Genomic DNA, 12,136 nt, shown 5'->3' on the forward strand with positions numbered 1-12,136 from the left:
ATATTTTATATTTTATATTAATAATTGATTTAATATTTTTTTGTATATTTAGTATATCTATTATACATTATTAACTTTACAACTTAAATATATCACATGACACTTTTTTTATTATAATTAAAATTAATTTTTTTAAATTAAAAAGTTTTTTTTTTATCTCTTTTATTTTTTTACTCACTTTATCTCTTTTTCATATTATTATCAATGACTAATATAAATTTGACAATCAAAATATGCAATATGATATTCTCTAATTGTAATTAAAATTAGATTAAAATTAAAATATAGCTATATTATATTATTAATTTAACAATTAAAGTGTGTCACATGAGACTCATTAAAATTGAGATAAAATATTTCTTTTTAAAATTAATAAACTCTTTTCTTTTATCATCTTATCTATCTCTTTTTCTCTTTCTATTTCCTTTTACCCTTCCCATTATATATATATATATATATATATATATATATATATATAACTTATAATTTATATTTTTATATTATTAATTTAACGAACCAAAATATATCACAAGATATTTTTATTATAATTAAATTAAAATTTTTCTTCTAAAATTAACAAACTTCCTCTCTCTTTTTTCTTTATCTTTCTTTTTCTTTTCTCTCTTATTCTCTATCCTTTTTTTTACGTTTCTATTCTATAAAAAATAAAATTAATAAAATAATATAACTCAAATAAATTCATAAAGTTATAAAAAATACATTAAATTCATAATTAAATATAATTAAAAATTCTATAATATTATTCACATACAAAATTTATTATTATATACATATATTTTTATTTTTTATTTAGTTTTTAATTTTCACCTCTTATCTTTTTAATATATATTTCCACTTCTCTTCTTTTGAATATTTATTACATATAATTTGGAGAAAATACTAATATATTATGATTAATAATTAGAATTAAGATTCGATTGTTTTAAAAAATTATTTTAAATTAATTTTATAACTATCAATATAAATTTTTTATATTAATATTTAATTATATTTTTATATATAAAGAGAAAGAGAAAATCTTATTTTTAAATATAATAAGCATGAAAATTAATTATTTTTATTTGTACAATAGACTTAATATATAATCAGATGTAAAAGTATGCATACTTAAGTTTTAGATAATGAATGTTAAAATTATTTATTAGTAAAAAATTAAACTATTTTATATAAAAATAATAATTAAAAATTTTATTATTTGATTTTTTTTTATCTACGAAGACCTTAATTTTTTTATTTAATGAAAATTTTTATCTTCTTACCACTTTTTTTATAAAAATAGTTTAATTTTATTAATTTTTTATACTATAATCTATAATATTAGAATAAAATCGATATAATTTAAAAAAAAAATTTGTTCCTCTAATATTATTTATTAGAGACAAAAGTACTTAGTTATATGTTAAATGCGAGACATTATATCTATTTATAATTTTCTTAATCATTAAATAATGTATACATTCCATTCAAATGAAATAGATGAAAAGTAAGCCAAAAACATATACAATTTAACATAATTCATTTGTATAACAATCCCTCTTTTCTTTTCCGAGTAATTATTATATACAAGTAGATAAAAGTGAACATGTTGGTCCTTTTTCTTTCTATCCTATATTCAATTGCATTAATTAGGCTAAGACTTGTTGAGAAAACAAAAATGGCGATAACTTCAAATGGAAGTAGCCTTCAAAAGGGATACTCATTACTTAATACTACTACTACGTTGTGTAACAGGAGTGGAGTTTTTTTTTTTTTACTTAATTGGTCAGTGTGATTATTTTTTATTATTTAATATTTTTTTACATTTTTTTTGTTTCACTTAAAAAATATAACGTAAGAAATTACACTTTATTAAATAATTAAAAAAATTAAAAAATATAACGTAAAAAAATTACAATTTACCAAATAATTAAGAAAAAAAATAAAAAAATATATCATGAAAAATTACACTTTATCAAATAATTAAGAGAAAAAAATTAAAAAGATATATTCTCATTGTATAACTATGTTTTATAGCTTTTTAATTTGCCCTTTTTAAGAAAAAAGTGTTAAAAAGCCAAATATCCCTAGTCAATATGAGATCATACACCTACATTAGTTTACTTTATACAATTTTCTTGGATCAATTTGATTATGATATGCCGTTGATCCAGTTCATGGCAATTAAGATCAAAAGTTACTTACAAAAACCACTGAAGATCATAAAGCATTAAAGTAATAGAAGATAAACAAAAAAAAGAAATAAATACTATAATAGTAGGAATAACCAATTGAAAATGTTAAGCAAGCAAAATTGACTATTTAAGAAGGTGGAAGCACTTTTTTAAACGATGAAACGCACCCAATAAGGCATAGCAATAATAAGCAATGTGAAAACCCATCTCTTAATACACTTTGTTGTAAGGGGAGTGTCATAGGCATAGACGATGATTTGTCTTTAGAGCTGGCTTGGGAGGATAGTGTTTGGTTTTATAACGAAAAATTGCAAATAAAGTTGCTTTAGGCTCAACCACTGTTCATAACCCACGTAATGGAATCTGCTTTTTACGTATCAAAAAGTGGTAGCAAATTATCATAGCTTACTTAACTCCCCTTTTGGAAAAACACACATACACTCTCTCTCTCTCATATAAATGGAGCAACTTAATTTTTAGAGAAGAGATTGTTATATCAAGAGAAAGGAGGTTAGATAATCAATTTTTTTAGACTAATATTAATTAAATTTTTTTAATTATTTTATCTATTTTAAATTTTATACCATAAATTATAAATACTTAATCTTAAATTTTTTAAATTCTAAATTCTAAATGGTAAGTTTTACAAAAAAAAAAAAAGAATGTTTAGAATTAAAAAAAAGTTAGTTAATATTAAATTTCTTTTTTCATATGTTTATAGATAGAGTTCTGTTAGGAAGTCAATAGAATATTTGTACAATGTGTACAATAGATTATTGAGTTAAAAAATGAACATCACCCATATTATCATTCCATAATAACCATCCGTATACTAGAGATAATAAATATCTCATATCATGAAATCATTCATCCCAAAAGTTTAAGCTGATTTTAGGGTTCACTTTTCGGATCTAGAGTTCTGATACCATGTCATGATACCACTCATCCCAAAATGTTAAGCTGATGAAAAAAATAACACTAATGGTTATATCTCTAGTATTGAATCGGACATCCCTAAATCTCCATTGTATACATTATACAAATATTTCATTGACTCTCTATACTTCCTCTTATAGATAAACTCATGAAAAAGTTTAAGATAAATTTATAGTTTTTCCTTAAAAAATAAAATACTAATTAAGTCGTCCTTGAAATTCTCTTTTGATATGATTATAGATTTTGGTAAAAAAATACAAACGTCATAGAAATTAAAAATTGCACTATTGAACATATAGGTTCCTAAGAGATAATATATATATATATATATATATATATATATATATATATATATAAATTAGATTTCTACACTATTTTTAATTTTGTAATTAGGTCTTTTTTATATAAAAAATATGAAAATTAACAAAATATTTTATCGCATATTAAAAGTATTCATAGTTAGAAACCTAATTTGATTTGATTTTATGAATTTTTAAAAATATATTCTATTAATTTTAATGTTTTTGACATAAAAAAAACTTAATTATAAAATTAAAAATAATATAAAAATCAAACTAAAAAAATATAAAAATTTAATTAAAAATTTAATAAAAATATAAGAACTAATAAAATAATTAAACCTATATATATCTTTGAAAAATTATATTGCAACACTAGCACATTTCATTTCTCCTTAGTCTTCCATCCTATATATATAACTTGCAATGCTTACAGATCCTGAAAAGCTATAATATTGTACACAATTCGTCTTCTTCAAGGATATTTGGTATTTTAATTTTCTTAATAACCTATAAATTCATCACAAAATATTCAATAATTGACTTATTTGTCCCATTACTCTTGTATTAATTATTATGATATAGTTGGAATTTTATGAAAACAATAACAGATATTAAACTTTGAAAATAAAAAAGATCACTTTTTGTTTAATGGTACAAGAACAATATACAGATAAAAATAAACACAAATATACAACATCATCATGAATCAGCATCTCACTTGAAAGGAAGATCTTTTTCTAAACGCGTCCCATCCAAACCAAACGTGTGTTCTTGTACGGACCCATTGGATATTATTACATATTAATACAAATAATTATTGATTTTAATTAAGCGTTAAGTTAAATCATTTTGACTAAAGTATAAGGTTGTGCGGGGATATTGGGAATGATATTAATGGGTCCGCTTCAACCGAATTAATCGAAAAATCGATCTAAAAATCGATTTAATTTAAAAAAATTAGTCAATAAATTAGTTAAAAAATAATAAATTAACCAAATTATATAATTTAATTTTTTAATAATTAATTAATTTAAAATATTAAAATATAAAAATTAAAATTTTTAGTATATAATTTTTATGGTAAAAACTTAGGTGCAGTCGACTTCACGTGAAATTGATACTTGAGAGCCATTAGATGATTTGAGTGATTTGACTAAAATTTCATCTAACGATTCCCAAATATTAACTTTACGTGAAGTCGACTTCACCTAAGTTTTTACCGAATTTTTATATATAAATATATTATTTTATTATATATAATTTAACTTACGATCAATTATGATTGAATTTTAAAACTTTTAAATTCGCTATGCTATAAAATTTAATAATAATTGATAAAAATGTTTGCACTTTGCAAGATGGAAGCGTGGCCAATTTGCATCGTGTCAATTTGTTTGAGAGCCACTTCTCCAAAATGACTATAATGCCCTTGAGAACCTCACAAAAGAAAAAATGACTGGATCACATTAGATTACAGAATCCAGCAACCTTATCTTCAAAAAAGTTCCAAACAGCCAATGTCTTGTGAATTTTTCATGTCCAAAATGTAGGACATAAAAAAAGGAATAATATTGAAGAGAAAAACAAAAATATGGCTACAAATTTTCTCTCAACTGCAAACACCTTCCTCCTACCACCACCATCCTCATCACAATCTTTGTCATATGTTTACTACCCCATCAAGTGCAGTGTGAAAAGACAAGTAAACCCTCCAAGTGTCAGCAAGAGAGGGCTATCCATCAGCATTGTCACAAGCTTAGTGCTTTCATTGGGTGGTAAGGGATTCTTTGTTGATCATGCTAATGCAGCAATACTTGAAGCAGATGATGATGAAGAACTCTTAGAAAAAGTGAAGAGGGACAGGAAGAAGAGGCTTGAGAGGCAAGGTGTGCTTAGTTCATCCAAGAAAGAAACAGGTCTCAATCTGATCCTCCACAAATATCAATTTTTATTCCCCAACATTTGAATATATTTGAAAAAGTTCATAACTTCAATGCCTTAAAGTTTTGGGTTGAAAGTGGTTAATTCATTTGCATGTTCCTTTCTTTGAAGTATTAACTGATTTCAGTTGCATGCATGCTGGTGCTGATATTTGACACCATGAGCATGTGTAGATTGTAAAGTTTTCTCTGTTACTTGACAATGGTGATGAATATCTGTAGGATATCTTCAGGATCTTGTGTACAAATTGAGTGAAGTTGGTCAAGCAATTGAAAGCAATGATCTACCTAAAGCAGGTTCTGTTTTGGGGAAAGGAACTGATACAGATTGGGTCCAAAAGGCTAATATAGCTTTGAATAAGGTAATTCTAGTTCCTCAATATGATTCCTTTCTATTTACAAGTTTGAAACTTAGTATCAGTGAACCTTTTTAACAGCTGAGTTCAAGTGCTGAAGAAAAGAGTGAGGTGGACATATTCAACTCTTCATTAGCTTCATTGATTTCATCAGGTCTGTTTATAACTAACTAAGATTCGATTTTCATATATAAGATACAAAATATGATTTCTCAGAAGTCTTCATATGACATTGTTAAAGCACACATTGACTTTTTCATTTTTGTGCAGTTGCTAGCAATGATGTTGAGTCCTCTAAGCTTGCTTTTGTGACTTCAGCTGCTGCCTTTGAGAAGTGGACCTCCATGACAGGGCTGGTTGGTCAGCTTAAGGGGCTTTAAGCCCAGGATTAGAAGCAAAGCAATCAGACATTTTATTTCATTTCAAAATTTATTTATTGATGAATATAGAGAACTCCATTGACAGCCACTGCCTTGGTTATGAACTGTCTCACCCAAAATTGCAATTTTGATGTCATTTGGAATTTCATGAGATGTATTATATTTCTTCACCTCACAATGAAAATAGAAGGCACTTTTCAAGATGATATGGCAATGAAATTGTAGTGTTGGTCAAAGAATGAACCATTCTCTGATTTATTTCCTTTTCACTGCAACTTATGGCTTCTTTTTTCTGCTGGTTTAGTAGACAAACATAAGCAATAACCACCACGCAGAGAGTTTAAAGAAATGCAAACTTCAAAGCCAATAAAACAGCATAAATGTTACCTGATAGAAGAATAAAACCTAGGAAAATAGTGCAGGAGTAACAGGAATATTTAAAATCACCATAGTATATGGTTACAGCAGGTTCATATCACATTACAAGTGTCATAAAACAGACTGTCACGAACGGAGGAACTAGAAGCTACACATCAATCCAATACATGGAAGGATGGTGTACATTACAGGGCTACTCTACAACTGTCTATGGTAGTTTTCAATAAACAATCATATAAAAATAACATTAACAACAAAAACTACAGTCATCCTCAGAAGGATCTAAAAGGGGGTCAGAATGAGAGAAGAGAAGCCAAGAGTTTATTAAGTTCCCTGCTCAGGGCTTTGACCTAACCAGTTCAGCTTCCATTCCCAGTCAACTCTGCCTCAGTCTTCGCGTTTATATCATTAATCTTGTGATGCTCTTCATCATTCACTTTCGTTCCTTCTTTTTCCTTGGTTTCTCCTTCAAACTCATGAGCGCTTCTGTTGTTCTCTCCTTCCACCTCAACTTTTTTCTCAGCAATAGGTGCTGTTTCTGGTTTCTCTGACTCCCCAGCGCCACCATCTTTCTTTGTCTCCTCCTCAATCTTTTCTTCAACTTTGTTCTGAGCAACATCAGAACCCTCAACATCAGCAGTCTTGGATTTCTCCTCATCATTAGGTATGTCAGCATTTTCTCCAGCATCTGTGGATTCTTTAGCATCTGTGGATTCCTTAACATCTGTACCCTCTGCTTTCTTCTCATCTTCCTTATTTTCCTCCACAACATTCTTTTCCACCTCTAAATCTTTACCATCCTTAGTTTCATCAGCTTCTTGCATCTGCACTTCTTTTGTCTCCTCTTTTTCTTCCTCTTTTTCTTCCTCCTTTTCTTCCTCTTTTTTTGAAGCAGATGATTTCTTGCCACGCTTCTTCGGGGGCTCACTTTCTGGTGGAGGAGCCGCCTTGGCCTTCTCACTAATTCTTGCCGATCTTCTTGGGGTCTCACCAGTACCCCAATCAAATTCTGATGCAGCAGGGCCACCAGGGTGAGATTTCAAATATTGCTCCAGCTGCTTCCTGTTATTGATCTCCTCTCCAGTTGGAGCAGTGAACACAATCTCATTTTTCTTTGGTGTTCCAGCCTTTTTTGGTAAGTACTGCAAGGAAAATGTGATTTGTGATGATCTTTATATTGAAAAGCATGAGACAAATTAACAATCGAAATATAGTAGAATTTGGTTAATATCTCCAGATTCTCATAGCAATCCTTAATCTGAAAATGAATCTACGTTAACCATTTCATATTAAAATTACATTGTAGCATTGTTTCTAGTGCTCATGCGTGATTTTTCATTTACACTGAACAAAAACCCACGAGAAACTTTATTACAATTTTCATATGGGTTGACATAAAATTCTTGGTTTCAAGGTGTATTTTCACCCAAATATCTTACAAAATATATGAACTTTTCTATACAATATGTCAATATTCATCCCTCGCTATTTTGACCAACTCAAAACAGTGAAACAGTCCTGTTATTAACTAACAATGGTCCTTACAAGGGCATTGAATTGATGCCTAGTTAAACATTATAGGCTGTTACAAGCTGATGCCTAGTTGAACATTATAGGCTGTTACAAGCTAGCAGTTTTACTTTTAAGCTTCATAAAGAGAGTAGCATGGCACTAAATTAACCTTGTTCAGTGAGAAGGCTTTTTCTTTCCCTCTTTAACTCTTCCATTCAGGCTATACTTGGGAAAGGTGAAAGTCCATAGAATGGTGTGGAAGAGACACAAATGTGAAGACAAGTATCCAGGGTGTCTCATACTGTGACCAAAAAACACAAAAATTCCCGCAGATGGACTGTATATAAACCATTTACCCATTTAAAACTATAGCCATGAAAAACAAATAGACAATTTCATGCAAGTAGGAGGACCCAAAGTTCATCCAAGTAGATATTGTAAACTGCACTCCCCTACAAATATCTCTCTAATTTTATACTTTTCCAGAAGATGCATGTGTTTAGGAGATCCGGTGAGTTACAAGGAGCATGAGTTCTCCAGATGCCATCTGGTCTATTAGATCACCATAGAGGATATGAACTTAATTATTTTAGAAGATCATATCAAGTTAATATGTAAATCTCTTGAATGATCCAATTGACAAGGTAGAGCTAAACTAAACAGCTCGAACACATCCATACTCACCCAACAGACATTTACATAAAACCACGTGTTTATAAAACAGTTTTCAAGCAGTTTTTGAGTTGTATTATAAAACTCAAGGGAAATCAACATAATTTTACATCAAGAAACATCATAATAATTAGTAAATGGTGCCCTTCTCCAGTGTCTAATGAGTGTAAAAATGAAATGAATAACCTTCAATGAAATTTCATAAATGTCACAAAATATTAAGATAGAGGGTTGCGGATATGGCATGGATAATATTCTGATTGTTACATGTGAGAAATGGTATGTTTTTTCGTTCCAGATATAGGTAGCTGTGTTGTGTATGAAAGGCATAAATTAATCTTACAGAAATCTGACAACTTGCAAGAAGGAAAGTAACAAAGGCATATGAATGTTAAAACAAAGGAATGTAGTAAAACTTAATTTTCTTTTTCACATGATTGTACACCATAACATACAATATATTTAAGAGGGGTTTCTTCTTGCTCAGTTGAAGTTAATCAGCAAGAGTAATATAAATTTTCACATGAAATGACAAGTGACTTTATCATCTGATGAAGTGCAGCCTTTGTATTCCAAAGACATTGTAAAATGACAAACCGAGGTGCCCAACTTCACTGGCTTAAAGATCTATTGTGGCATGCAGCACCACTAAGTGTTTCTACAGTCTAACCAGTTATGTGAGCAATTTAAAGATAATTAGCATAAAATTATATGTTCCATGATGCCATGCCATGAAGCATTTTGAGATGTGATAATAAGAAATCACATATCAGAACAGTATCAATGTAATAGGGCCAGCTGAACACCTTAACAGCAACCATCCCCAAAAAGAATTCGAATCTGAATGTTGGAATAAGTTTTGCTGCATCTCAAACATTAATTTATTCAAGATACAATAATTTCAGCCATTTTTCCTTTTTCATCTCTTTTGGTTGAAGAAAGCTATTTGTCAAACAGTTGGAGAATGATTATGCTACAAAAACAAAATCATTCCTTGAATGAGGATTTAACTCACAATCCTGGAGTCTAACCTCATCTACAACAAACCAAAATATTTCAGTCTAGCTACCTACGCATTGGGAAAACTAGGAGTAAGAATGGTTGGGGCCTTGTAATTTTGTCTGATAATAAGAACAAAAGAATGATGAATATCATAAATATGTCATAATAAGACAATCCTGAAAATGAGAAATTCTGTTGGGCTTGAAAGAGTGGAGAAAATTGTCATGATTTCAGCAACTTAACTAGTTATGACTCCCAAGAATTTTTTATTTTTTTGGAAAGATATCTTGGAAAATAAAGAATCATATCTTTACTCATAAGTAAATTCAAGTTAAAATATGTTTTCCTGTCATTTTGAAAAAAATAATACAATAAATTCATCCATTATTGTGAAAAAAGGAATTCATTTGCCAATCGATTTTTCCTTATTAGGAGTATCTCTAGAACAAACAATCACAATAGACAAAGCTAGAGTTTTTATATTTTGTAATTCCAGTACAGATGCTCAAGATCAATGATAGAAATACCTTAAAGAGGAATAATTTTAATCTAATCACATGGTACCGATGTTACACCAAGGCTAAAATTTTAAACCATGTAAACAGAGTTTCAGTAAATAAAGCCACAATATATTAGTTCAACAACACCTTCACACACAAAATTGCTGCCTTATATGGGCTGCAAACATCACACGTCCCATCATATATATATATAAGGATAAATACAGGCATAAAGAAAGTTTGAAAGCAGCCCTTCCGAACAGAGCTAGTTTTTAGCAGCATTTTTCATGAAAGTTTTATCAATTGTATGAATGTAAAAGAGAAAAAGCACTCTTTAGAAATATTACATCAGATTAACTAATAGCATGTTCGGATTTTAGTTTATACATCTCAAAAAACATGGAATGAAGGGTCTAAAATTGGTTCAAATTTGGATAGTTTCTTTTAACCATGAATAAATATATAATCCTAAAAACACGCATATAGAAAATTTATATGCAATCCTTCCAAACAGATTAAGTCTTCTAAGCAGCACTCTATCATAAAGTTGAACCAATTCCAAAAATGCAAAAATTTGAACCGGCGTTTGAATGGTACAAACTGAATTTCAACTTATCCCAAGTCCCAACATGGTTGTTAAAATCACATTGAGCTGAATACTTGCATTTATCAAGTTTGGGGTAGCAGAAGTTGAAGAAAACCCGAAAAGCGTGGTTTCATACAAGGTTAAACCATGATTTACAAACTAAAAGACAAACACTGTAGGAATCCATCGATTTCCTTACATGGAAACTACGCCACATCTAAAAAACCCTAACAGGGGACTTAACACCCAGCAGTTAGAGAATCACTATCTGAATTCATAGCAAAAAAAACCCCAAACTTGATTTTGAATTTCGAAGCATAAGTATTGAGCATGCCACAATTGACTAATCAAATGGGGGCCAAAAATCCCTAGTTAGGGAGTAGCACCACCAATTCGTCAAAACCAAGCAAAATTCGAAAGGAGAACAAAACTCACATAAGAATTCAGCACAAAAGAGGCAATTAGATCGACAAAAGAAGCAAATTTGGCAAAATAAAAAGAACAGTCAAAGGGAAATCTGAACAGAAAAGGGAAGAAGAGTGGACCTTCTTCTTCCAACCAGGCGGAGCTGGAAGTTCGACGGACACAGCTTCTTCCCCTGCACCCTCCTTCTCCACTGAGCTCGCCATTTTCACCTGCTACAAAATTTCCAACCCCCCAAAACAGAGAGCTAAAAATAATAAATAATTTCACAATTTAATTATAAAAAAAAGGAATATTCGAGGAGAGAGAAAGAGATTAGAGCAGAAAATTGAGAGAAAGAGAAAAGGATAGGAAAAAATGAAGAAAATTGGAAGAAGGAAGAGAGAAAGAGTACTTAGGTTTAGGGTATTTGGATATTGATGTAGTTGAAAATTTTGATGTGTGTTGTAATGTTCTTGTTTTTGTTGTTAAAAGAGTGTAAGGTCCAGAAACGAAGCGAGATGAAGAAAAAGAAAAGAGACACGTTGTTGGAATCGCACATTAAAAATTAAAAATAAATATAAATTTATAAACTCTCTTTCGATTTCAAAGTTCAAACACATACACTTGCATTTTTCTGTTGGTTACTTCGTAACCGTCACAGACACCCTATCTTTACGCCACCTGTCCCACCTAACCCTTTTTCACATTCTTTTTCTTCTTCCAAGTCTCTTCCATTTCAAAATTTAATCTGCGGATCTCATACGCTACTGCTTCGTAGAACATTGCAGATACTTTTATATTTTTTTTCTTTTTTTTTATGAAAGTAATAAAACAAAATACAAAAATATTATATATAGATACAAAAATCAATCATTTACTTAACGTATTTTATATAAGAATAGCTGAATTTTGGTCTATATAATTGAATGAAATAATGAATTACATACATCAAGAAAGAAAATTTGTGAAATTCTC

General features: G+C 29.3%; 2 protein-coding genes across 4 annotated transcripts; one reads left to right on the forward strand and one right to left on the reverse strand.

Annotated features, from left to right (window-relative positions):
* The first annotated feature begins 4,776 nt into the window (after positions 1–4,776).
* On the forward strand, positions 4,777–6,342 carry LOC112701935 (thylakoid lumenal 16.5 kDa protein, chloroplastic). Its single transcript, XM_025752760.2, has 4 exons — positions 4,777–5,346; positions 5,593–5,732; positions 5,808–5,880; positions 5,997–6,342. The coding sequence occupies exons 1-4, from the start codon at positions 5,022–5,024 to the stop codon at positions 6,104–6,106; spliced, it is 648 nt and encodes a 215-aa protein (XP_025608545.1). The 5' UTR covers positions 4,777–5,021; the 3' UTR covers positions 6,107–6,342.
* Positions 6,343–6,520: 178 nt separating this feature from the next.
* LOC112701922 (uncharacterized) lies at positions 6,521–11,927 on the reverse strand. Of its 3 annotated transcripts, none has more exons than XM_025752739.3 (3): positions 11,574–11,927; positions 11,302–11,426; positions 6,521–7,626 (listed from the first exon to the last, which is right to left on the reverse strand). In XM_025752739.3, exons 2-3 carry the CDS (start codon positions 11,383–11,385, stop codon positions 6,844–6,846), a joined length of 867 nt encoding a protein of 288 aa, XP_025608524.1. In that variant the 5' UTR covers positions 11,386–11,426; positions 11,574–11,927; the 3' UTR covers positions 6,521–6,843. The 3 variants fall into 3 exon arrangements, with proteins under 3 accessions (XP_025608524.1, XP_025608514.1, XP_025608533.1); XM_025752729.3 differs by having other exon boundaries at positions 11,302–11,394; positions 11,574–11,821; XM_025752748.2 differs by having other exon boundaries at positions 11,302–11,391; positions 11,574–11,779.
* Positions 11,928–12,136: the final 209 nt, after the last annotated feature.

Source organism: Arachis hypogaea, chromosome 1 (assembly GCF_003086295.3).
Source record: "Arachis hypogaea cultivar Tifrunner chromosome 1, arahy.Tifrunner.gnm2.J5K5, whole genome shotgun sequence".
Taxonomy (NCBI): Eukaryota; Viridiplantae; Streptophyta; class Magnoliopsida; order Fabales; family Fabaceae; genus Arachis; species Arachis hypogaea.